General features: G+C 46.9%; 1 protein-coding gene across 4 annotated transcripts in view; it reads left to right on the plus strand.

The window, feature by feature from the left end:
• PNPLA7 (patatin like phospholipase domain containing 7) overlaps positions 1-26,254 on the plus strand; it is a 111,543-nt gene that overhangs the window by 31,442 nt on the left and 53,847 nt on the right. For all 4 annotated transcript variants that reach the window (XM_015423102.1, XM_015423103.1, XM_015423104.1 and 1 more), the window contains exons 17-19: positions 7,984-8,115; positions 8,721-8,844; positions 16,041-16,154. In XM_015423102.1, the coding sequence (XP_015278588.1) occupies positions 7,984-8,115; positions 8,721-8,844; positions 16,041-16,154 (370 nt within the window). The remainder of the gene's footprint in view (positions 1-7,983; positions 8,116-8,720; positions 8,845-16,040; positions 16,155-26,254) is intronic.

Consider the following 26,254-nt stretch of genomic DNA (forward strand, 5'->3'; position numbering starts at 1 on the left):
GCAGAGGAGCTCTCCGGTCCACCCATGTGGGTTTTCCTCTACACCTCCACTAGCCCATGGGGCCTTGCAGAGAGGACACACCAACTTAGAGCTTACCAGCTGCAGTCCTTTATAAAGTTTATATCTCTGGTACCTGGCGTTACATTTTATGGCACATATGGCCCAGCCCGACAGAGTCACATTTATGTCGCATCCGGCCCTCGTAGCAAATGGGTTTGGCACCTCTGCTCTGGGAGGAAATAAAATTGACAACAGGCCAAAGAAAAACCTTTTGAGAGGTCTGCTGCCTACCCCACCTCTTTTGCTTGCCTCAGCTGCAGCCGAAGCCAGATGGTGGCAACTCTCTAGGGTGCGGGGAGACCTGCTGTCTGGAGCAGAGGTGGGAGAACTGTGGCGGTATCTTGCCAGTATTGTTCTCCAGTGACCTAGCCAGAGCCCGCAACAAATGGTCAGCAAAGGTGTGCTCCAGCAGGACTCCTCTGCTCGCCACTCTCTTCGAAACAGATGGCTGCTCTTCCACTGCAAGTCTGGGTCCCCCTGCCAGGGCTTTGTCAAGCTGCACGTGGTTGCAATGATAGCCCCTCCCCCATTGGCTCGGACCCCCAAGACCCAGGCCAGCCCCTCAGAGGGGGGAAGAGACCTCGCTACGACACCGCCTTCAGAGCCCAGGCTCCCGCCTGCCATCTTAGATGGGGCCACCCTGATATCTGTGCTTGGATCAAGCAGGCGATAGTAAAAGAGATTCGGGGTGTGTGTGTGTGCCAAAGACAGCATAATGAATACAAGCAAAAGTGCACACCCTCCTCTTGTTCCTTCCCAGTTAGGAGTAGGAAGAGGGCAGGTACAAGGGCCAGACAACTCTTCTCAAAACCCCAGGCAGCTCTCTCCAGATCCTCATGACATGGCTAGGAGAAAGGAGCCTATGAGCAGACTCCTGTCCTCAGGACTCGAGTTCCCTGCGTGTTTTATCAGAATCAACATCCCCCACCCACCCCGGACCCAAGAGCAGGTTCTGGTTTGTTCTTTTCAGACAAAAAGCATCTCTCTGTTGCTGTTGAGTATCTGAAAAAGAAGAGGGGGAATTGCCAGGGGATGAACATCAGCACTCAGTCCCCTCTTCCTCCAAACTCTTCTTTGCAGAGGACGGTCACGTAGCTGAAGCCTCATCAATTTTGCATGTAGCTAGCAAGCAAACTGAACAGCCTCCAGAGCCCTCTGCCAAACTTTGAGGGGTTTCTCATGTCATACCCCAAAGTAGAGCTGCCTCACATGTGATTCCTGGAGTCCTTGGAGGAGGCCATCCAAAATGAATGGGGCCTACACCCCCTACAGCCTATAAAAATATACTGTAGTGCCTCTAAAAATCACTATGTAGAACCAGGACTTCTGAGCAATCTCGAGGCACCTGAGATAACCAGTTCTGGATCTTTTCACTTCTGTCACTAATCACAAGCTTCCAAGGTATTTGTCAAAGTTCAAGGCAGAAGGAGCGGCCATGCCATCAGTTGTCCCTGGCCCAATGGCCTCCTTTAGGCCTGCCCTCTAGTTCCCTTGTACAGTACTGGTCTTCAACAGGGCTAGTCAGGAGAGGGGGAGACTTGATTTTCATAGCCCTCTGTTAGGGAAGGAGGTCTTGGAGCTTGTGGTCATGGCAATTCACCCTTCATGGATCCATCCCACAGCATGTGACTTCTGCACTTAAAATTTGCTACAGCACCCCACCCCTGAATGACTGTAGCCAGAAGCTGAAACGAGGGCATTAGAAAGCTTTGCATACTCAAAATCATTCGAATCTCTACTGGCTTCCAGGAGAACTTTGACAAACAGGGCCCACTGGTGGACCTCCTGATGGCACTGGTATTTCTGGCCACTGTGTGATACAGAGTGTTGGACTGGATGGGCCTTTGGCCTGATCCGACATTGGCGTCTCTTATGTTCTTACGTTCTTATGTTCTTATGTGGAGTGACAAAGAAGGTGTTTACCAGATGGTGCCAGTGCAGACTCACAGACTTCTCATCAGCAACAGAAATATTCTTCCACAAGGGTCTCCAGCAACAATTTAATTCAAATACTCTGAAAGGCTAGGGAAGGGTCTCCCTGACCTACCTTTTCCACATTTATAAGGCATTACGAATGCGACAGCAGTTCCGCCACTGATTCTTCCCCAGCAGCCTCCTCAGGTGTTTCCCATCCAGGGTGGTACAATTTTTCAACATTCCTCCACTTGTGGAAAATGAAGCATGGGCTTTCTGTGTGGGTTTCTTTTTATTGGTGGATTGGAGGGTGTCCTTACTCATCTAGGCTGTGATCAGGATCTTACTGAAAACTGAGAACTTCCACTAGAAAGGGAAGAACTCTACAGAATCCTTCAGTAAAGCCCTACCTCCTGAGTGGACGGGGAGGAGTAACCCTCACAGGGATACCCTCCAATCCATTGATGAAAAGAAATCCTCATGGGAAGCTCAAAGGTTCATTTTGTGTAATTCTTCTGCAACCCATAGGGGAGGGTATGCAATTGACCTTCACACTTCCCAAATGAATCTTATCAACCCTAAGGACTAGATACTTGATTTTTTAAAACATGAGATTCTTGAGTTGCTGAGTTCTGTACTTAAGCCTGTTTCTGTATAGGAGTAGACTGATCTCAGAATACACTCGGTTCCGGTTGCAGCTAGTTTCCACATATTCTACCTTCCCATCTGCTGTGGAAAGCATTATTCCTTTTCTGTCTTTCCCACCCTGCTGAACTGCTGTTGTAAAGACTCGTTGTTGGGGAAGAAGAAGAACGGTTGAGGAAGGCTGGGGATCGTCTTCAGCCGAGCTGTGGGCCAACAACAGCATCAACTTTGCAGTGTCATATCCCTCCCTGGTACTGGCATCCCTCTTGTGGGGATATAAGTACAGGGCAGATGCCAGCTAATTACATGGTTCCCCCGAACTCACAGCTGTGAAGTGCTAAGTGCAGGGTGCCTCTGCTCTGGGCTGGGGTGGGGAAGGGGGCGGAGTTGCCTTTTGAATCCAGCGTCCAATTAAGCCATCACTGGGACATGGGGAAGATGGTGCAAAGGCTTTGTGGTGCGTGACTTGTCGAAGGCGTAGAAAATGTCTGGCTACAAATAACGTATACAAAAAAAGCCCATTAATTGGGGGGGGGACTCCCAAGCTTTGTAGTATGGTTATTTATATAATTGATTTGGGTGGAGGGGGAAATTTGGATATGCTTTTCAGGACAGTTGGTCCTCTTGATTTCTTTTGGTTCCTGCTTGTGAGCTCTCCCCCATCTACCTTTTTGTGTCCAAATGCTAGCAGCTCCTGCTTGGACGGTGCCTTTCCCAGACTTGCCCTGCAAGGAACCATTCGACACCTTGCTGGCCTTTCTGGAGCACTCTCCCTGAGCCAGTAGCCTAACAACTCATGCTTGGGATGGCTTGGCTGTGCCTTCCCTTCTTCTCATTCATGCACCAGTGTTCCCTCTAAGCTGAGTTAGTGTGAGCTAGCTCACAGTTTTTTAGCCTCCGGCTCACACATTTTAGTCTCCGCTCAGGAAGGATGGCTCCAGAGCAAACTGATTTATGCAGTAGCCGAATTGCTCGCTCACAACTTTAATGCCAGTAGCTCACCAAGTAGAATTTTTGCTCACAAGACTCCACAGCTAAGAGGGAACATTGTCATGCACCTGCCTGCTTTTTTCTCTTTTCTTGTTGCCTTGGCTTTCTGCTTTCCTTCAAAATACCTTCAGTTCTGTTCTGCCTGCCTTTTTTCTCTGTTTGCATGCCCCAAGTCTTCCTGGGCCACATCATTGGCTCAAAGTTTAAATTCCAGGGGGGAGGTTCAAGTGCTGCACAGCCAGATCTTCTGCTTCCTGATGCCAACTGCAGAGCAAGCCAGAGCTCAGTGGAGGAGGATGTTGTGCATGCCTATGTGGTGTCCCATCCTGACATTGGCCTGGCCCAGGCTTGCTTAGCTTTGGAGATGGAGCAACAATCCAGGCTGCTCTGCGGAACTGGGAGTAGGGGATAGACTTGGTATTCCTGTGAGCTGCTTCACATCTTACAGAATTCCTGCAAGGGAAGGCTGTGTGGCATGGAATTTAGTTTGGATGGTATCTGTTAAAAAGCTTACCATCTTGCATCTCAAGATGCAGAGTAGACTTCGCCCGACGTCTAAAAGACAGCAGAGAAGGTAATAATAATAATAATATCCATTTATTAATTGCTTTCCCCAGTGGGCTCAAAGCGATGTACAGTTACTCCATATAGACAAGGGACTAACAATGTTTGTAGGGGATAGGGAAGACAACATATATTCATTTTAATTGCACGCGCCATCACTGCCCGGTGTAGACGTCTTCTGGCTGGCTCCGTCATTTTCCCGCACGGCTGCTTGCTGGCCAGGATTCAGGACCCGTATGTCAATCGCCACACTGCCACAGCCTGGCTGGAACATCCATTGCAGGCATTCTTTTCGTAGCTGGGAAGCTGTTTCGCCTTTACAAGCCTTGACCAGGACGTCCAACCATCAGCTAATGCCCTCCCACAAGGGAGGTTGGCGTGTCCACCCTCTCTAAGGAGTGGTTCCCATTTTATCTACTCGCCGAAGCTTCCGAGACAGATCAGTCTCAGAAGGGAGTCCCATTAATGGTGCAGCCCCAATAAAGGCTCATCGTTCTAATCACAGAAATTAGAGGCTTCTGGGAAGGGCCTTTGAAGTTGACATTGGTAGTTGGTCAAGTTGATAGGGATGGAGGTGGTAGGCCTTCCGGTGCAGTGATGGTACACACGTCTCTGTGAATGACCCCAAGTGGCAGTTCTGGTCTTCCCAGCAATTCCTCCTTCAGATGTATTGCACCTGCCACTACACTGTCTTTGGCTTCAATGCAGTGGTTCCAGTTCTGTGGGTTGGTCTTCCTGAAAAGGTCAAGAGGACACCTTCCCTTCTGACCTCCAGGAAACTTTAAGGCTGAACTGATCTGGAGCGGCTTCATGGGCAGCTTAGAATGATAGATGTTCTGGTCTGCACTGTTTCATGGTGCTGGACTGGGCTTTTCTGAATTCTCTTGGAAGGTGTTTTGAGCCCCTTTGGGGGGCTAAAAAGTGGAGTAAAACATTTCAATGTGTGGGTAAAGGTGAGTGGGTGTGCATGTGGTATATAGGTGGGTAGGCTCATGCACATGTGAAATGTTAATTCTGTACAGAATCTCTTTCCACATAAAGCTTCAGTAATGTGCAACGTAACCCTGAGTTCTACAGTTGCTAGCTGCAGTCCAGCACAGAGTTCAGTGGCTTTATGCTGATTAATTTTAGGGGCTTATGTGTCCTTAAATGGCCGGCTGTTATCTTGTTGTCTTTGCAACCTTCTGGGCTGTATACATCTTTTACTTTTTCAGTTTTCTTGAATCTGTAGGGCAATGGAAATGGAAGCACATGTAAGGAATCAAAGAAATACAATAGGTAGCATTACAAAGCAACCTTCAGGAGAGTAAATCTTAGCATTCCTGTTTACCATTTCCCCCCCAAACAAAAATTGTCTAATCAGTTGTTCTTGAAAATATCCTTTGCTTATCTCTTAGATGGGGTCCTTTAAATTAAGTTAGTTTTCTTTGTAAGAATCCTATCCTGGTTGACAGGAGAATGAATTGGAAACCCCAGTTTGGACTGGTTTTGCACGACCAGCTCTTTCTGTAGCTCATGTATCTGCTTGCTAAAGAAGTTCTGATAACAAGAACCCCACGTCCCTTGCTCGATATGCAGCAAAGCCCCTTTTGAACGCTACAATCCCCATTAATACTCGCAGAGGAATGAGACGGCAGAGACTCGGGGTGTTAAAATGGACGTGCACAATTCCAGACTGCAGGCGGGGAAATCACATTTTGCAACACTCCCCCGTTCTAAAAGTACCCTACAGATAGAAAGCCAGCACAGCAAGCAGAGAGAAGGGTTCGCTGTTTTGTGGGGGGGGAGGTTTTTTGAAAGAACATCCTAAGTTGGAAGCCACCACCTGCACTCTGAAGCCCATTCTACCATCTCTTACTGTTTGTGTTTGTGAACCAGGCCTGAATGCTGGGTTTTGGCAAGACCATGCCTTCTGGAATGCTGTCTGGTTGTTAAATATGGTGTGCATCTGAGAAAAAGACAAACTCTCTGGAATTTTTTAAAAAAATTGTAATTAGGAGCTACAAATAGATGAAAATATGCAGATACAGCTGCAGGTGTTCATAAGCTGTTGTTGACTGTTGAATGATGCTTATTTCCCGAACAGCACTAATTCACCCGAGGTGCCATTTATTTTGCATTGCACTGCCTAGTTCCTAAATCTCTTCTACTATAACTTTAGGCCCCAGGGTTTACAGAAGGCTTGTCAATCGCGGCTCATCTGGTCAGTGACTGTAAGATTCTCTCCCTCCCACTTCTCCCAAATGACCAGCAAGGACACTTTTTGCCAGCTAGAGAGCTTGGTCATTTTTCCCCTTTCTCGTAGGCTATCCATGGACCACAAATTCATTTAGTAGAGATGGGGACCATCTGGCAGACTAATAAGATTTTGTTGTTGTTGGCTAGTAAACCTTGTGGATTTCGTTGCAAGTTGGAGGGTCCTGTCTACTCTCCTTTTCCTTGCAGCCCAGTCGCTGTTTTCCTGGGACAGGCCTGCCTGAGGGGATCTTGAGGATATGGGTGGTCATATGAATCTTCCCATATCCTGAGGTGTATATGAGGTTCTTTTAAGTGTTTCTGTGCTAGCTTGAAGTATGGCAGGGCAGGATATGTAGAATTTTTACAAACCTGCAGAAGAGGTACTGGAGCAGGTTATTACATGCAGGAGGTCCTGGAACCTGTCCCCAGCATCTCCATTTAAAGCATCTCAGGTAACCGGTACTGGACCCCGGAGAGCCATCACTGGTCAGAATAGACACTGCTGGTGAGCTAGATGACAATGTGACAGTGTGCGACTGCAATAAAAAAGGCCAACGCTGTGCTGGGGGTTATTAGGAAGAAAACAAATCAGCCAGTATCATAATGCCCCTGTATAAATCGATGGTGTGACCTCATTTGGAGTACTGTGTACAGTTCTGGTCACCACACCTCAAAAAGGATAGAGCATTGAAAAAAGTGCAGAAAAGGGCAACTAGAATGATAAAAGGGTTGGAACACTTTCCCTAGAAGAAATGTTAAAGAGTTTGGGGCTCTTTAGCTTGGAGAAATGACGGCTGAGGGGTGACATGATTGAGGTTTACAAGATTATGCATGGGATAGAGCAGGTAGAGAAAGAAGTACTTTTCTCCCTTTCTCGCAATACAAGAACTCATGGGCACTCAATGAAATTGCTGAGCAGTCGAGTTAGAACAGATAAAAGAAAGTACTTCTTCACCCAAAGAGTGATTAACACATGGAATTCACTGCTACAGGAGGTGGTGGCGGCTACAAGCATGGGCAGCTTCAAGAGGGAATTAGATAAACATATGGAGCAGAGGTCCATCAGTGGCTATTAGTCACAAGGTATAGATAGGAACTCTCAGTCTGGGGCAAGTGATGCTCTGTATTCTTGGGGGGGGGGGGACCAACAGTGGGAGATCTAGTGTCCTGGCCCCACTGGTGGACCTCCTGATGGCACCTGGTATTTTTGGCCACTGTGTGACAGAGTATTGGACTGGATGGGCCATTGGCCTGATCCAACATTGGCTTTTCTTATGTTCTTATGTTCTTGGTGGGAGGCAGCTTCTTCAGGGGGAGGATGGGGCATGGCTCACTGGTACACTACATTATTTGCATGCAGAAGGTCAGTCTTGTGTAAAAGGATTCCTGTTACTGGTTAGGAAAGACCCTTTCTTTTCACGAGACTCTGGAGAGCAGCTGCCCGTTGGAGGAACCCGTCCTGAGCTATAGAGACTAATGACCTGACTTGGCGGTCCACCAGCCAAGTTGTGCAGCTACCCTTCCATGCATGTGCAAAAAATCTCTTCTTAACGGCTTGGCCTTGCTCTGCAGCATAATGCGGGAGCAGCCAACAGTCGTCCTGGGTGTGGCTCACACTGTTGTGAAGAGGATGTCGTCCTTTGTGAGGCAGATTGACTTTGCTCTGGACTGGATGGAAGTGGAAGCCGGACGTGCTGTTTACAGGTAGGGTGTGCAAAAACCCTGAGCACCATCTGGAGGGAGGGGGTGGGAAACCACTATCAGCAGTTCTGTTCCTGAGAGCCAGTGCAGTGTGTAGCGGTTAGAGTGTTAAGGAGCAGGGAGACCTGGATTCAAATCCCCATTCAGCTTTGAAGCTCCTGGACTTGAGCCGGTCACTTTTTCTCAGACCAACCTACCGCACAGGGTTGTCATGAGGATAAAATGGAGGAAGGGAGATCTATGTACATTGCTCTGAGCTCATTCTGGCGGAAGGGCAGGATAAGAGTATGCGGAGTATGTAGTGTTGCTATTGTTTTGTGAGGTTCAGGTTAGCCAAACTGAAATGCTCATGCGGCCCGCTGCACAAAAGAGAGTATGTGGCCTATGTACATGTACAAAGAAATCGAGTGATGTAGCCTTGCTTAGACTGTACCACTCTGAACTATGAGCAGGGGGAGGGTGCCTTGGAGGCCTTCATAGGTCTGCACTTCTTTGGATCTTCCAAAAACAAGGGAGAGATGATCCAGGGTCTTCTCCAATCCCTGTTGTGATTTTGTGTGCGCATGTGCATGGGGACCTAACAGTGTGTGTGGATTCCTCCATCGTAGGCAAGGCGACAACTCAGATTGCACCTACATTGTGCTGAATGGGCGACTCCGCTCCGTCATCAGGATGGATGATGGGAAAAAGCATTTGACCGGTGAATATGGCCGCGGGGACCTGATTGGTGTGGTAAGAGACTGGCAGCTGTGTGGGCTGCTCTTTCTGGCTTGCTTGCTGTACTGGGGGTCGTCTCTGCTTGGTAAAGCAATTTCATACAGATGTGAAATAGGAGAGGGAGCCACTTACCTTTCAAGGTGCCGTCAGCACTGGAGGCTAGTCAACCGGGGAAGGGGCATTCTCTGAGCCACTTAGTGACCAGCTGTCTCCAGCTGCAGTCAGACCACATGTTAGCAGGAACCAGATGGGAACTCTAGCTGGCTTCTGTACCGTTGGATCCTTTCTGGGCTGGGAGCCGCAGTACCCTCCATTCATCTACAAAACTGATGCTTTCTCTTTTCACAGAAACGGGCCGCCTCAAAGCAGCTAACAAAAATAATTTATAATAATATTAAATGGCACATGACATGGCACGGTGTCTCACAGAGGGGAGGCAGTTTGGCAAGGGAAGTGGGGCTGAGCAGCTGGTGCTGACTGAGTTTGTGGTGGCAGCTGGTCTTCTCTTCTACAGTGGTGGCACAGCAGTGCAGCTGAAATTAGGGCAGCCGCTCCCTTCTCTTGCCAGAGACAGAGAATAAAGGCTCCTGGGCCCTACTGCCAGAGTCCCTGGTGGCCTTACAGTCGCAGCTGGACGCTTGATCTGAAGGGAAGATCCCTTAAATCCCTGGTGTCTGATTAAAAGAATTAACAGAAGTTCAGTGCTGCTGGTATATCCGAGGCTTATAAGACTTCTGCCCTTTAGTGTGAGCCTGGCAGGGACACACATGATTTCCTGAGAACTGGGTAAAGAATTCAGCATTCTGAGAGCCTCAACCTTCTTCATCTCCTCCCATGTTTCCTGTAGTCATCCATGAGCATTTCAGTGCCCTGCTTGGCTCTTGGACTTCATGTTAAGTCCCGAGCTGCCTGCCACAAGAAAACCACTAGTAAAGTGAAATAATTAAAGGCTCTCTCCCGGGAGTGCAAAGCTCCTGCCACAGAGGTGTCTGCCTGTTGGGTTTCTCTGAGTTGCAGTTCTAAACCACCCTGCTTTACGTTAGGAGGTGTGTCCAGAATAGCAGCTCTTACAAAGGGGGGTCCCTTCTGTTGGAGGGAGTCATCTCTCCTTTGCTCTACCATTAAATTTCTTGGTCAAAGAATGGAGGATGTCTCAAATTTTCATTCATGCCCCCCCCATCCCAAAAGGAACAGAGTAAATTATGCAAAATAAGCACAGTACAAATCTTATTTTAACTTCTACCATTAAAAAGGGTTGCAGAATTCAGTGTTCCTTTACTGCAGAATGTTGGTATATTCTTTCAAAGCACCTGGCAGTTAAAAGATCTCTCTTTTAAGTAAACTCCACAGCAGTGAAACAAAAGGCTTTTAAAGACATTTCCACAACACCGTTCTGCCCAGCAGCCAGTGATACATTGCTGCGAAGATGAAATTAAATTAGCAAATGCCGCAGTGAGCCAAGTTCACTAGGCAGTGAATTCCATTTTACGCTCCAAGAGATAGGGATATTATAGCTTGCTCTAAACATTCCAGTTAATTCAACTAATAAATATTAGCCGAGTGGTGGCAGTGAACGGGAGTAGTCCAAAACCAGTAGTGGGGTGGAGAAGAATAGTCCAAGATCAGCAGCATAAGGACCATTCAGACTTGTTTGGCTGGAGACCAAAGAACTGCACAGTTAGTTTTGCATCATCCACTGGCTCTTTGAGCTTCTGTTTCTTGCCCCATGCCATGGATTGACCTGTTTTTTAAAACTCTAAGGAGGGTTTCAAAATCAAATGATGATTTATCTTAGACTATTTATACCTTTTAGTATATTTCTCTCAAAGGGACATCCAGCAATGGATGTTAAACAATCAGGAAAGGCAATGAAACTGTATCGGTATGCAAGCTGTATCGGTATGCAATCAACAACAAGACCCACAATAATCCAATAATAAAACCAACAGTAAAATCATAATGCCCCTAATAAAAAAGCAGTAATAAAACAAGTAGAACAGGTCTAAAATCTCTTCAGGGGAAGAATAATTTCTTTTAAAAATAATAAAAAAGAGCAGCACAAGACTAGTCTAGGGTTGACTGGCTGCCTCTCGGCACCCCAAAGTACTCTGGGAACAGGGCAAAGGGCAAATGTGAAGTCATTTGACATCAGAACATCTGCCGACACTCTGGACTTCTCCCTGAACTCTGTAGTATGATAGAATTTTGGGGAAAGTTTTAGAGGCAGCTTCTCATTTTGAAGCAGACAGACAAGCCTTTATTGGCGCACGCGCACACACACACAAACACACACACACACACACACACAATTGGAAGCCAGGTAATTACATATCAGAAAGTACAAAATCCATATAAGGTAAAATTGGAATTGCAACATAAGAAAACAAAGTAAAAGCATAAAAACCCCTAATAGTATTACTTATCAAGACGTGTAATCATAGCACTGAGAAGAAATTTTGCTGCTGTTTCAGTTATTTCTGTATCTGGATTATCAAGCAAGAAAAGAACCTTAAAATCATCAGAGGTCTCTTAAAAATTGAGCTACTATGGGATACAGAAGATCCTGATGGGACACCAGATAGAGAGGACACTGAAGGAGAACATGGGCGATTTTAAAGCAATAAATATTATTTTTTATTTCCTTCTTGTGGCATTCAGTACAGTATTTGTGAGACCCAAAATAGCCTCATTGAAACATACAACGATATCAGAAACTGACTTTCACCAACTGAAATTTGCCCTCACTGGTTAATTGACCAGCATTTCAGTTTTCTGACTGACCAAATTGTAAAGCCTTCAAGCCCTGGAAAAAAGCCGTAATGTTTATTCAGTCCCTAAATAAATTAATACCGCAATTAATTCCTATTTTGTGTAGAACTGAGTAGCGATTTCCTGTGTGACACTTGATCAGATGCAAACATGACCTGTAGTTCAAAACAGAGGGCCAGTTACGGTGTCTATAAAAGGCTTTAAGGTTAGCTTGATGCAATCCATCTTCTGTGAACCCCCACTGTGTGCACTTTCCCCCTGTATCCTTCTGGTTTAACATACAGTTTGGTATTTTGCTCAACGTCCTCGCTAGCAGGCATCTTACTAGTGAGCAGAATGATGTTTGGGGTTTTGTTTTTGTTCAGAAATGAAAAGCCTGCAGGAGCTGTTCTTCCCCAGAGAGTACTGGTCTTTCTTTTTTACAGAGGCAGCCCATCTGCCCCTTGCCTCTCCAATTGTTCAGCAGAAGACTGGTTTGAGATCCAGTCCGGTACAGTGAGTTGAGTGCTCTACCTGGTCCAGAGAGACCTGGATTCAGATCCCAAAGCGTGGCTGGGGGGCATTCTTCCGATGTGAAACAGATCTGGTTCTTCCCCTTTTCCTTTTTTCTGCTTTCTCCCACAGTCTGCTTTTCTTCCTTATCTCTTCATATACATGGCTGGCTGATCTAAAAACCTATTTGCCTCTCTTCCTCCTCCCCCTCAAAGAGGGAGGAGGGTTATGTGGGCCATTTCTATTGCTGGTTTTTTTCCCCCTTTGACTAAAATGAATTTTAAAAAAATCCTTAAATTAAAGCTGAAATTCACACACTGGCTGGGGGAAACCAACCCAAGCCAGATCTTTGGCTGCAGGCCTCTAGTCCATTACGAAACCTCCTTTCGTTTTTTTTTTCATTAGTTTCTAGCTGCTGGTAAATAGCATGATCCTGATCATTCCTTGTGCTGCTTCCCTGACTGGACAGAGCCACGATGAAGCTTCATACAGTCTTCTCTTCGAAGTTGTCTCTTTTACCGATGTTAGGCCAGTGACAGCATTTTTCTTTACCCCACCCTTTCTCCAAGGAGTGCAGGGTGCTGTACATGATTTCCCCTCCTCACAACAGCCCGGTTATACAGGCTAGGATGTGAGAACTGGCTGGCCCGAGGCCCCCGATGAGTTCTTCATGGCCAGTGGAGGCTTAGGTTGCTCCCATCCTGTGTACTGAGATAGTCACTCCCCGGAAGTCACTGGGTTTTTTTCCCCCCTCAGGACTGGGAGAGGGCGCGGAGGTAGGGAAACAAGGCAGATGCCCTCCGTCATTTAGGATGACTCTGGATTCTTGTGTGAAGCACAATGCAATAAATAAACCCTAGAAGCTGGGAGAAGGCTCCAGCGAAAAACCATCTCGACAGCCGCTCTGACAAGCCTGGTTCCTCTAATGTGAAGAGGCTTGGCTGCCTCAGAGTTTGCAGCACAGAAGCTGGCCTTCTGTTGGGTACCTTGGCAAGGGAGGCCAGACGCTCCAAAGCCTTCCAAGAAGACACGCTGTACTCTGTGCAACCTTTAGAGTTGCAGCCCCGCTGATGCCTGCTCCTCTACCCCCCACCTCTGCGTATTGCCTGGTTAGCCAAAGAACTCCGCAGGCATACTTCAGTTCTGCAGGACTACGGAGCATGCAAACAGTGACGGAATATTGTTGCTTGTGAATCTCTGCTTTCTGGGGGGGGTGTCTTTGTGTGAAGGCACGTTTTTACCCCTCGTGGCTCAGAATATCTGCTCAAAAGTGTGTGGTTGTGCCTGATGAAGTCTCAGAAGGAAGGGATAGGAGTTGGATAAAATTTGGAGCAAGACTGCTTTCCCTTTCCCATTCCCATTATCAGCCAATCCAGAATAAATGATGCAAACTTGATCAGTATAGAAAATGCACGTCGCTTGTGGAATTCAGCTTCTGAAGCACATAGATTTAGAAAGCCTGGGTGTAAAATCTTAATTCTGCCCTCCCCCAAAGCAGAGTGTATATAATCCTATCTAAAATAGGCTAACGTTCCTCACTGAAGATTAGTTGAGGAAGTAAAGAACAATGTCTCTCCCCCAGCCCCAAGTTTCATGCAGGAAGGGTGGTATAAAAATGGGGTGGGTGGATAGATAGATGGCCCTAGCCACAAGCCCTGCAGGAATTCAAGCATGAGAGTTCCACACTGGTTTTAAGGATGTGTGATTCTGCACCTAATAGCCACTTTTCTGGAAGTGCACACTACCACTTTGCCCACACTGGACAAATGGAAGGTCCAGCACCACAGATGAGACTTCATTTACCTAGGAACACCGATGTGATGTATGGTCTCCAAGAAAGGAGAATTCTGTCTGTTCTGGAAAGTCAGTGGAACAAACGTGGACATTGCTCCGTTTCCCCCCTCCCTTATTCTTCCTCTTATCCACTGCTAATCTTTTGATCCTCTTTTCCCCTAAGCCAGGACAAGAATCTGCATTGTGTACTGAACTTGTCTTGCATTCAAGGAAGCTTGCAGAGGAGTGTGGAGTCTGAATTGGGCAAGGGTGGGGGGAGGAGACCTGAAGTCTCCAGTAAAAACCTTGATTTTTCTAATGAGTGGATATGCATATATGTTCCCCAACATCTCTTGCAGCAGGGAAACGGTACCAAGTAGCAAGTGACCTCCATTCTTGTACCAGGATCTGTTAGTTGCTAAGCTTTGCTCCGTTTTCACTGCCACGCTCCGTGTGTGGGATTTTATCCCAGCCGCCTGCTTTCAGTGTGGCAGGAACCAGGCTGTGTTCCTGAGCAGGGAAATGTCAGCACCTCCCTCTGGGCAGCGGGTGACGTGGCTTCACGCAGCACGTGGTTCCCCCCCTCCCCAACAGAACCATTCAAATGTTATATGAATAAAAATGGGTTGGCTTCCAAATGTTTAATTGATTGATGAGCCAGAATTTTTTTCCTGAATTAAGTTTGGGATCCCACTTTTCTCCTGCATTCAGAAAAGTTTTATATATTTTATGTAAAAAACTGTATCCTGCCTTTCCAAACCTTGAAGCAATGTACAGAAGTCCAGTGGTAATAGGAAATTAAACTACAGATGAATGAGCTACCCCTTACAACCCAATAAAAATAGTGGCAGAAGCACCCAAACCCAAATTTAGCCTGTGAACTCAAAGACCCTGCAAAATAAAACTGTCTTGTGGTCCCGACAGAAAGACATTACGGAGAGCTTTGCATTTTTCTCAAATGCAGCACTCCGCAAAACAGGGCCCACCACAGAGAAAACATAAGCCCTGGCAGAAGATAAATGGATCTGCTTGGGGGGTGGGGGTGTAACAGTGAGTGAGGCCTGCTGAGCAAACCTAAGCTGGTGTCTGGATTCATACAGGGAGTGATGGTCCTTCAAGTATATTGGTTCCTGATTGAGACGGGCTTTATCGGTAAGAGCCAGCACCATTGTTCCCTCTAAGCTGAGTTAGTGTGAGCTAGCGCACAGGTTTTTAGCCTCCAGCTCACACGTTTCTGTCTTAGCTCAGGATGGATGGCTCCAGAGCAAACTCATTTATGCAGTAGCCAAATCGCTGGCTCACAACTTTAATGCCCGTAGCTCACAAAGTAGAATTTTTGCTCACAAGACTCCAGAGCTTTGAGGGAGCATTGGCCAGCACCTTGAGAACTAAACCTAGTAACAAATTGGAGGCCAGCAGATTTGCTTTAGAATTAACTAAATATGAGAACATTGTGTGCTAGTCAGATTACAGTCATATTTTGTACCAATTTCAGCTTCCAGGTTGTCTTTGAGGGCCACTCCATGTAGAGCATGTTGCCATAATTCAACTCAGAAGCTATAGAAGCATGGGTCATTGTGGCCAGATCTGCTGAGTCTAGAAAGCCATGCTTCCTGTGTAGAATGTGAAAGAGTTAGAATTCGGTTCCTCAGAGCAGTCCACCTTTAATTTCTCTGTGTTAATTGCTGTTCCAGGCATGCCTCCTCTGAGTGCAGGTAATTCTGCTGGTCCTTTGCTCGGAGAGCGATTGGCTCATTTGCAATGGAGAGATGCAGGAGAGTTGCCTGCCCTAGGTTGTTGGAAGAAGATAATGCCAGAGCAACAAATTGTGCAGAGATTCAACAGGCAGCCTCACCTGTGGTCTAGTACATGAGACTTTAATAAGTCTTTAGGGTTTTTGTTGTCTTGTTTCTTGCAGAACTTAGTTCGGGCAAAGCTATGCTTGCATGTTCCACAAAACCACAGCTGTGCCACACAGTTTGTATCGAGGGGGATCTGGGACACTGCTTTGGAGTATCTTGTGGATGCAAACTGAGGCTGGGTTGCCTGAGAACACAGAGGCATTTATGAAGTTAGCAACAGATTGGGGCAGTTCACACTTTTTCTGGCGTGTTCTAGGAGCCCCATAGAAATGACCAGTGTCTTCTCATTAGCCATTTCTCTTCTTTGTCCCCCAGGTAGAGGCCTTAACCCATCAGCCCAGAGCCACCACGGTGCATGCAGTTCGAGATTCTGAGCTGGCCAAGCTTCCAGAGGGAGCACTGACATCCATCAAGCGGAAGTTCCCCCAGGTAAGGAAAGTGGCACAGGATTCCACTCTGGGACCAAGTCAGAAACAGCCTGGCAAAAGAGTTCTGGTTTTGCCCTTTGGAGAAGGAGTAGAACCACACGGCCTTTTCTTCCTCCTGCAGAACAGCTCTTTCACCTATTTGGCAGCCTTTTAGACACCTAAAACCCCACCTTGACTATATCCTTCCCCCTCATACAGACAAATGACTTACTCGCTTCTGAAGTTCTTTGGCACATGGCATCTTCCAAACATTTGGCTGTACTTTTCCATCTCTTCCAGATGCTTCTGAAAATAGTGCGGAGGGCAAATAGATAATGGAACCCTGGCTGAAACAGCCAGTGGGATACATTGGTTAGAGTAGGCTTGAAGAGACCTGGGTTCAAATTCCTAGATGCTTTCTTCTATTCTCACTCTGTAAGCTTACTTCATAGGGTTGTGATGAGAATAAAATGGAGGAAGAGAGAACCACATACACTGTACTGAGCTTGGAGGAAGGGTAGGATTAAAGAAGTGATGGCTGATCTGCTTCCAGATGGGAAGCATAGACATATCTCCTGCCGGCAGCAGCTCTCCAGGGTCTCAGGCAGAAAAGATCCTTTAACTACAAGTGCCAGGGGTGGAACCCAGGACCTCCTTCATGCAAAGAGGCCAGGCTTGCTACCACGAGGGCCAGGTCCTTTACGGTGGTGGCTCCTACCTGGTGGAATGAGCTCCCGGAAGAGATCAGGGCCCTGCGGGACCTCTTACAGTTCCGCAGGGCCTGCAAGACGGAGCTCTTCCACCAGGCTTTTGAGTAGGAGCCGCTGCCGCCACTACCACCACCGTGCAACTGCAGAGCAGTATCGCTGGGTTGGGCCGATTGGTCATCTGGAACATCGTGGTCCCCCCCCCCTTTGATCCCTCCCTGATATGCAATGTGGGAGTGTGTATTTATAGTCTTTCATGTATCCTGTTTGATGTGAATTTTAGTCTTAATTGTTTTAACCTGTTTTACTTTTACTGCCCTTTGTGCCTATGTAAGCCACCCTGAACCCGTGTGCGGGGAGGGCGAGGTATACATGAAATGAAATAAATAAATAAATAAAGCTTATGCTCTGTCTCTGAAGCGCAGGCTCTCCCCAAGCAGGACTGGAGCAGCATTATTGTCTCGCCACCTCCTGAGTCCTGGTCTTGTAAGACCACCTCACGTGGCCAAGTTTTGGCACAAGCACAACTTGCCATGCAGTGGCCCCCCAAGGACTTGAAAAATGTGCAGGTTTTGTTGCCTGTCTAGGTCTGCAAAATGAAGAGGCTGTCCAGCATCTGGCTGGCCACAATAGACTAGATGGCTGTGTGTTGACGGGGGACAGGTGTGTTGTGTGCTGTCATGTAACAGAAGTCCAATTTCTCTCGCCTCCGCTGTAAGTGTGTGAGCATTCAGCCTAATGAAGAAGTGTGTTTGTTGTGAGCATTCAGCCTAATGAAGAGCTCTGTGGTACCTTGAACATTTACTTGCTGTTTTGTGACATTTTGGTTTGATTCATTTTTTTTTTTAAATCACACAGTTGTTTCTAGAATCCTAGGGGGAGGCTGAAAAAAGTTTCGGGGGGAGGTTGAGCACAGTGTCCTATATATAGCCTCCTCATTTGTAAAAGCAGAATAAATGATTGAAAATAGTAATTCAGCTTGGGCAAGGATGCAACATAAGACATGGGTATAAACATTTTGGTTACTATGCACAATTGTTTCAGCAATGTTCCTTAGCTGCTTTTACTAGATTTACGCTTGGGGCCCGGGCAAGTGGTTTGATTTTGTTAATTTTTGCTTTGCTTGCTTTTTTTTTTTTTTAAGTGCCTCAGTGGAGGCACTGTTGTCTTTGAAAGAGGAGCAAGAGATGTTCCCCCTGGGCCCAATGTGCATCTCGTGCCTTTAAACTGAGGATCAATGTGGTGTGAAATTTGGCAGTCAGATTGAAGACCGCCTGTGTGGTTGGAATACTATCCTGAATACATAAATGAGTCCCTGGGTACAGCTAGAAGACACTAGATACAGCAGCCTCGCTGAAGAAGAAGAAGAGATTGGATTTATACCCCACCCTTCACTACCCAAAGGTGTCTCAGAGCAGCTTACAAACTCCTTTCCCTTCCCCTCCCCACAACGGACACCCTGTGAGGTGGGTGGGGCTGAGAGAGCTCTTGACAGAAACTGCTCTTTTTCAAGAACAGCTCTTATCAGAACTACGGCTTGCCCAAGGTCATCCAGCCAGGTGCAAGTGGAGGAGTGGGGAATCAAACCAGGTTCTCCCAGATTAGAGCTCGCACACTTAACCACTACACCGCACTTAACCACTACACCAAACTGGCGACTATGGTCAGGACCTGCATGGGACATCTGTGTGGTGCAGCGGTTAGAATTTTGGACTAGGGCCAGGAAGACCCGGCCTCCCTGCCTCTCAAAGCTCACTGGGTTACCTTTGGCCAGTTGTGCACGCTCAGCTTCTTCAGCTTCAGAAGGCTGGTGGGAGAAAAGTGGAGGAGGGGTTCAGCATAGTGGCAGGCCACCTGCTTTGCGTGCAGAAGATTGCGGTTGTTCGTCCATCCTTTCTTCAAGAAATATGCTCTGGATGTAGGAGAGTGGAGTAACTACCATCCAAACTCAAATATATCAATCTTGAGCAAGGTGACTGAACAAGTAGTAACCAGACAGCTTCATGGATTCCTGGATGGAATGTCTGGATACTTCCCATCTGGTTTAAGACCCGGTTATGGGACTGAAATGGTCTTTGTCACACTAATGGATAACCTGTGCCAGGACATGGTCAGAGGGAGTGCGATCCTCTTGATTCTCCTGGATGGCTTTCAGTAGTGCCATCAATTTTGCTGTCCTTCTGGACCTGCCTTTTGGGGTTGGGACCGTGAGGCACCATTTTGCAGTGATTGCATTTCAGTTTCTTTTGTAACTGTATTGCCTTGAGGACCCTAGTTGGGTGGAAAGGTGGGATACAAATGTTTTTAAATAAGTAAATAAGATCCCCTGTTGCTGGGAAGAACTTTCTCTGCCTGACTCCCTGGTGGGCTGCTGCCAGTCAGAGTAGACAGTCCTGTGAGAGATAAACCAGTGTTCTGACTTCATATAAGGCAGCTTCATATCTTCCAGATATGTTCAGTCCATGCATACCGCTCTGAGCTTCCTGACAGGAGGGCAGGGATGACAATGCAATAAGCTCTTTGGGAACCTAGCGCGTGCCACCTTGGACTCCGTAATGGAATAGAATAGAATGAATCAAACTCTGCCTGAGACCCTGGAGAGCTGCTGCCAGTCTGCGTAGACAAAAAGACTGGCTCTGATGGGCAAAGGGTCTGATTTAGCAGCTTCCTGTGTTCACATGAATAGAGTCACTCCAAAGGGGGCAGTTGGGTTTGGGATGATACCTTTAGTTGATGTGATAATATTGGCAGAGAGAGTGACCTTCAGACTGGTCTGTGTGGCTGACCTAAATGCTGATCTTCTTCGCCCCGCCCCCCCCCCCCCCCCCCGCCTCCCACGGCACTTTCTGTGTCACTCCAAGAATGTCTTCCGATGTTCTGCCGTTTCTGCTTTCTCTGCTTTTCAAAGGCTACCCTATTTTTAGGAGAAAGCTCCATCTGTGCATTATTGCTAGCGGGGTTGTTGTCGTCATATGGAAATGAGGGTAGGGAGCTGGGTTTTGATGTTTCACTTTAATAGGCAGTGGGCTGCTGTGTTCCCCACCCAGCGAATTCTGTTTTGGTGGTCTGGTAGGTTTAGGAGCACCGACACCTATGGAGAGAGAAAGAAGAAGATGCCATTATTAATCAGCAATTTGTTATCGTGGCAAGCACACAGAAGCTTTGGACGGAGGGGTTAGGCAGTGGCTGAGAGGGGGAGAGACTGAGACATGAGTCCTTGCAACTCTCGTGCTCTGGCATCCTTTTAAGCTTTGTCCCTTTTGTTCTTTTCAAGCCTGTTCGGAGTGATTTTGAAATTGTACCCCCAAGTACTGGAAAATCAAAACTCTTCTTGCAGACGCAAGCAGTTATGAGCCCAGCTGATATTTCCCAGGTGCCAGATTTGAGCCACTTCTTGAGCTCTACTTGGAAATAATTATTTTTGCTGTCACTCCCCCCCCCCCCACATGAGACTCTCAGTGGCATCCCAAGGGACTGAGGACTTTCACACCTGCCCGGCATCAACAAGGCCACGACAACGGGTTCTCCCAGGCCATTTACTGGGCCTCGGATTGTCATATTTATTATACTTTTAAAATCTCTGTGCACAAGTTTGGGTCCCGTGAGGAATTATGAGAGGTGGGGAACAGTAGCCTAGTTGCTCTATAGTGCTCTATGGTGCTCACTAAGTGAGCAGGAAACTATTAATTTCCCTGGAGTTCAGCAGTCTCTTGCTATTGTGTCTTGGTTGTACCGCTTCACCATGCATCCCTCTGCCCCTAATTTGCCAGCATCCTCCTCTAAATTGTAACCTATTTAGCTGTTGGATGGGATGCTCAAGGCCATTTCTTGCCTGCCGTGGGGTTTTCTTCTTTTGATTCCACTGCTCTCAACATTCCAGGCCACCTCGGGGGCAATGGACATGTTCTCTCTCCATCAGACCAATTTTGTTCTGTTCTTCCTTTGTAGCTAGTGACTTCTCCCCCCGCATCCTCCCGTGTATACAAATACCCTTACTTATCTGCCAGTGGCCCATTTCAAACACAGGACCATCAAGTTTTCTATTAAGAGGAGTGGTATTTTCAGCCATGCTTGTGTTTTATGTTAAAATATTTCCTGCACTGATAGTCTGGAACGGGCAGGGTGGAAACCCAAGTCTGACATCTGCCCCAATAACCCTCTGCATTCAGAGGAATGAGAGGCCTGCTCACTGATGATCATTTGTTGTTGTTGTTGTTCAGTCGCACAGTCGAGTCCAACTCTTCGCGACCCCATGGACCAGCTCCCGCCAGGCCCTCCTGTCTTCCGCTGTCCTCTGAAGTTGGCTCAATTTCATGTTCGTTGCGTCGATGACACTGTCCAACCATCTCATCCTTTGCCGTCCCCGTCTTCTTTGACCTTCAATCTTTCCCAGCATCAGGGTCTTCTCCAGTCAGTGCTCCCTTCTCATTTGGTGGCCAAAGTATTTGAGCTTCAGTTTCATTATCTGGCCTTCCAGGGAACAGTCAGGGTTGATTTCTTTTAGGATTGACTGATTTGATCTTCTTGCAGTCCAAGGGACTCTCATCTAAAATGGGCTGCCACAGTTTTTGCTGGTCAGGTAGTTTGAGCAGAAGTTGTTCTGTTCACTAGGACTTTGCACAGAAGGGAATAGATTGTCACAGACTGAGGGTGTTTGTGTGCCTGTTTTGGACCCTTCTCCATGGATCTCATATAAGAGTCAGGGTCAGTGGTGATACCACTGAAGCTTATAAGAAAAGGAAATTAAGAACATAAGAGAAGCCGTGTTGGATCAGGCCAATCCAGTCCAACACTCTGTGTCACACAGTGGCCAAAACCCAGGGGCCATCAGGAGGTCCACCAGCGGGGCCAGAACTCCAGAAGCCCTCCCACTGTTGCCCCCCAAGCACCAAGAACACACAGCATCACTGCCTCGGACATAGTGTTCCATTTATACGTTATGGCTAACAGCCACTGATAGACCTCTGCTCCATGTGTTTATCCACTCCCCTTTTGACACTGTCTGTGCTTGTAGCCGCTACCACTTTCTGCAGCAGTGAATTCCACTTGTTAATTAGTCTTTGGGTGAAGAAGTACTTCCTTTTATCTGTTCTCAGCCTGCTGCTCATTAATTTCATTGCATACCCACAAGTTCTTATATTGTGAGAAAGGAAGAAAAGTACTTCTTTCTCTGCCTTCTCTGTCCCATGCATAATTTTGTAAACCTCTATCATGTCACTGTCATTTGTCGTTTCTCCAAGCTAAGAAGCCCTAACTCTTTAACCTTTCTTCATAGGGAAGGTGTTCCATCCCCTTAACCATTTTAGTTGCCCTTTTCTATAGCTTTTCCAATGCTATAATATCCTTTTTGAGGTACGGTGACGAGAACTGTACACAGTATTCTAAATGAGGTCACACCATAGATTTATACAGAGGCATTATGATACTGGCTGATTTGTTTTCAGTCCCCTTCCTAATAATCCCCAGCATAGCCTTTGCATTTTTTATCACAGTCGCACACTGAGTGAACATCTTCAGTGAGTTATCTACCCCAACTCCAAGATGTCTCTCCTGGTCAATTACCACCAGTTCAGACCCCATCAACATATATTCATAGTTAGGATTTTTAGCTCTAATGTGCATCACTTTGCGCTTGCCCACATTGAACATCATTTTCCATGTTGGCGCCCAGTTGCCCAGCCTCAACAGATCCCTCTGGAGTGCCTCACAATCCTCCCTGGTTCTTACCATTGTGACCAACTTAGCGTCCTCTGCAAACTTAGCCACTTCACTGCTTACTCTCAACTCCAAATCATTAATGAACAAGATAAATAGCACTGGACCTAGTATTGAGCCCTGCGGTACCCCACTGCTTACCACCTTCCACTATAACTACCCATTTATATACTCAGAGGCTAAGACACTGAGTTGCAGACCGGAAAGTTGGTAGTTCAGCAGTTTAAGAACCTAGCACCATGTGACGGAGTGAGCTCTCATCTCTGGCCCCAGCTCCTGCCAACCTAGCAGTTCGAAAGCAAGAAATTGCAAGTAGATAAATAGGTACCGCTTCGGTGGGAAGGTAACAGAGTTCTGTGCGCCTTGGTGTTTAGTCATGCTGGCCACATGACCACAGAAGCATCTTCAGACAGTGCTGGCTCTTCGGCTTGGAAACGGAGATGAGCACCACCCCCTGGAGTCGGATTCAACTGGCTTTCGAGCAGGGGAAACCTTTACCTTTAAGACTTGTTCTCTTATCCCATGACTGCTGAGTTTACTTAGGAACCTTTGATGAGGAACTTTATGAAAAGCTTTCTGGAAGTCTAGGTGAACAACATCTATTGGGTCACCCTTGTCCACATGTGTTTTCACCCCCTCAAAGAACACTAACAGGTTAGTGAGACAAGATCTTCCTTTACAGAATCCATGCCGATTCTTTCTCAATAGCTTTTGTTCATCAATGTGCCTGCTAATTCTGTCTTTAATAATAATAATAATAATAATAATAATAATAATAGATTGGATTTATACACCGCCCTTCACTTGGAGTCTCAGAGCGGCTTATAGACTCCTTTCCCTTCCCCTCCCCACAACAGACACCCTGTAAGGTGGGTGGGGCTGAGAGAACTGGCCTCCAATAGCTGCTCTTTTTCAAGGACAGCTGTGCCAGAGCTTGTGACTGACCCAAGGTCACATCAGCAGGTGCAAGTGGAGGAGTGGGGAATCAAACCCAGTTTTCCCAGATCAGAGTCCGCACACTTAACCACTGCACCAAACTGAAAATTGAAATTTCTAGCAGGCAGATGGTTGGATGTGTGCAGTAGAATGAAGCAGGGACACCTTAGTTAAATCTGTATTTCAGTCCACAGTTTCAAGCCTGGGCCTTAAAAAGGGTCTAGAGATGGAATTGTTATTCTCTGATCTGAAGCCTGTCCCATCCTTGAGGGCTCAGGATGGCTATCAAAATGTGCTGAAAAAATAAAACTGTAAGAGGAGCCCTGTGAATTCAGTCTAAGGGTCCAACCAGTGCTGCACTCTGTTTCCCACAGTTGCCCTGGGAAACCTGCATGTGGGGCATAGGAGCCAAAGCTTCCCTCTGTTCTGCTGCAATAACTGTATGGGTCATTAAGGGGTCACCGTGTCATCTTATCTCAGTCATAACCAGTGCTTAAATAATAGGGCCACACTGTGGTGTAGTAGTTAGAGTCCTGGATTTGTACCAGGGAGAGTTGGGTTCAAATCCTTAGTCATCTATGAAACTCGGTGGGATGAACTTGAGTCAAGCTCAGCCAGAAGTAACCCTACCTCCCAGGGTTGTTGAGGGAACTGCATACTCAGCCATGAGCTCACCAGAAGGACGGAAGGCTCTGTTTTGACTCCTTCTTCCCAGTCCAGGACATAGGGTTACGTCTTAACGCTAGCTCTGACTACTTTATTATTTGCATTGTTTTTTTAAAGTTGTTACACCACTTCGAAAATTAGCTTTTGACATACGGTGTAGAAATTTATTAAATAGGTATGTTTTCAATAAACCTCCATCCCTGTGCTATTGCGCAGACTCTCGATTACTTCATATGCCTCTCCAATCGGTCATGTTTTTTCCTGCACAAATTGGTGCCGAGCTTGTTGTCCAGCTCTTCTTTGTGGTTGGAAAGTGTTCCTGGTACAAAGCGATAACAGAGTTAGTGGCTTCTCTCCATGGTGGATGAGCCCCTCCCCTCTTCACCCCTGTTTTTGTAGCTGAGCAATGAACCTCAGAGAACCACTGTGATCCATGTAGATGCTGCACATAAATCCAGAGGCATCTCTGGAGCCTGCAGTAAATTAGCTCTGTGTGCCCCTGACGAGGGAACGAGTCCTTGGGGAGCAGCAAGGTTGCCTGGGTCTTGTGATGCGGACACTGCAGTTGCTCTTGCGCATGGGCTCTGTTGCTGCCAGCATGTGCAGGACAACGGGTGCTCGGCTTCCGAGTGACTGCTACCAAGCGGGTTCCGTTCACAGTTAATGTAGAGCTGGGAAAGGGCTGCCACAACAATGAAGGTGGTTGGAGCATATTCCCTGCAAAGAAAAGTGAAAGTGTCCAGAACGAAAGGGGGCGCATAAGTTTATAAAATGATCATTGATGAGCAGAGAATGGGGATGGGAAGGTCTTGATTCTCCCATAATACTGGAATTGGGGGTGGGGGGGGGAGTTCCAGCAAAATAGACTGGCAGCAAATTTAGAGCACACAAAAGCAAAGTATTAATTCATAACAATGCGTATTTAACTTATGGAATTCACCACCACAGGATCTGGGGATGAATGCGGCTTGATGGCTTAAAAAAAAGAGTTTAGATGTGTGTGTTTTTGGAGGGGAGTTCTGTGAATGGCTGTCAACCTTTCTGTTTTACATGGAGCCTCCAAGTGCAGAGGCAATCTGTTTCTGAGTCCCAGGTTCTGGGGACAAACAGGAGGGTTATTTGCCTTCCTTGCCCTGCTTGCGTGCTTTCGGGAGGCGTTTGACTTGCTGCTATTGGAGGCCAAAGGCAAGGAAGTTTCTAAATGCCCCTTTGTGCAGCATGTCAGAGTTCAGAGGGCCATCTCTATTGGGGAGGCTGCGGCTTTTGTCTTTCCCAGTCAGCTTTAGAACTTTCCCTGCAGCTTTGCCCAAAGAGGCTTTTTGCTTCGCTGAGAAGCGCTCGTGCCACACGTTCCAGCCATCCTCGTGAGATCAGAAGAGCTCGAGTGTACGTTTGGGAATATCGGCAGGGCTCAAGGTTTTCACTGGCATCTTAGAAGAATGGTACAGAAACTTTCCTTTGTATTTCTGTACAGATATATATATATATATATTAAAAAAACACACTGTGTGCCCTTTTTATGAGAGAGATACTCCGCACGCTGAAAACTCCAAGGAAATCTCGTGCCACTTGCCTTTGCTCAAATCTGAAATTGATGTTCCTTGCGCGTTGCCATGGTAGCAGCAGAGTGACTCACCCAGTGGCAGTAAGCAACCCGCTGTGTGCTCTCTCGCAGAGGGCCTCTGGAGAAACAACATTTCCAGAGTTAAACCAGGGCCGTTTTGAGTAACTAGTCAAGGGGAGGAGTGTGGCTGTGGGCAGTAACCTACAAATTCCTTTCGCTGTGATGTTGAGGTTCAGGAAGTAATTAATGGGACTGTGAGTTCTTTGCACTTAGCCCCACCCCATGCACCTGGAAATCCTGCCTCACAAAAAACTTCTGAATCCCCCGAGCTGTATAAAAATAAGCACACTTCCATGTTTTATTTGTTGTTTTGAATTAGAATTTTTTGAGATCCTTTGTCACAAACCTATAGAGGATCAAAGTGAAACATCAAAGTTTCAGCAGTAAAAATCAGCAGTGCCAGAAGTCTCATGTTCCTCCATGGAGCTCAGAGCAGCATATATGTTCCTGCTGCCCCCCCATCCCCACCACCAT

Source organism: Gekko japonicus, unplaced genomic scaffold (genome assembly GCF_001447785.1).
Source record: "Gekko japonicus isolate JY-2015 unplaced genomic scaffold, Gekko_japonicus_V1.1 scaffold454, whole genome shotgun sequence".
In the NCBI taxonomy this organism is placed as follows: domain Eukaryota; kingdom Metazoa; phylum Chordata; class Lepidosauria; order Squamata; family Gekkonidae; genus Gekko; species Gekko japonicus.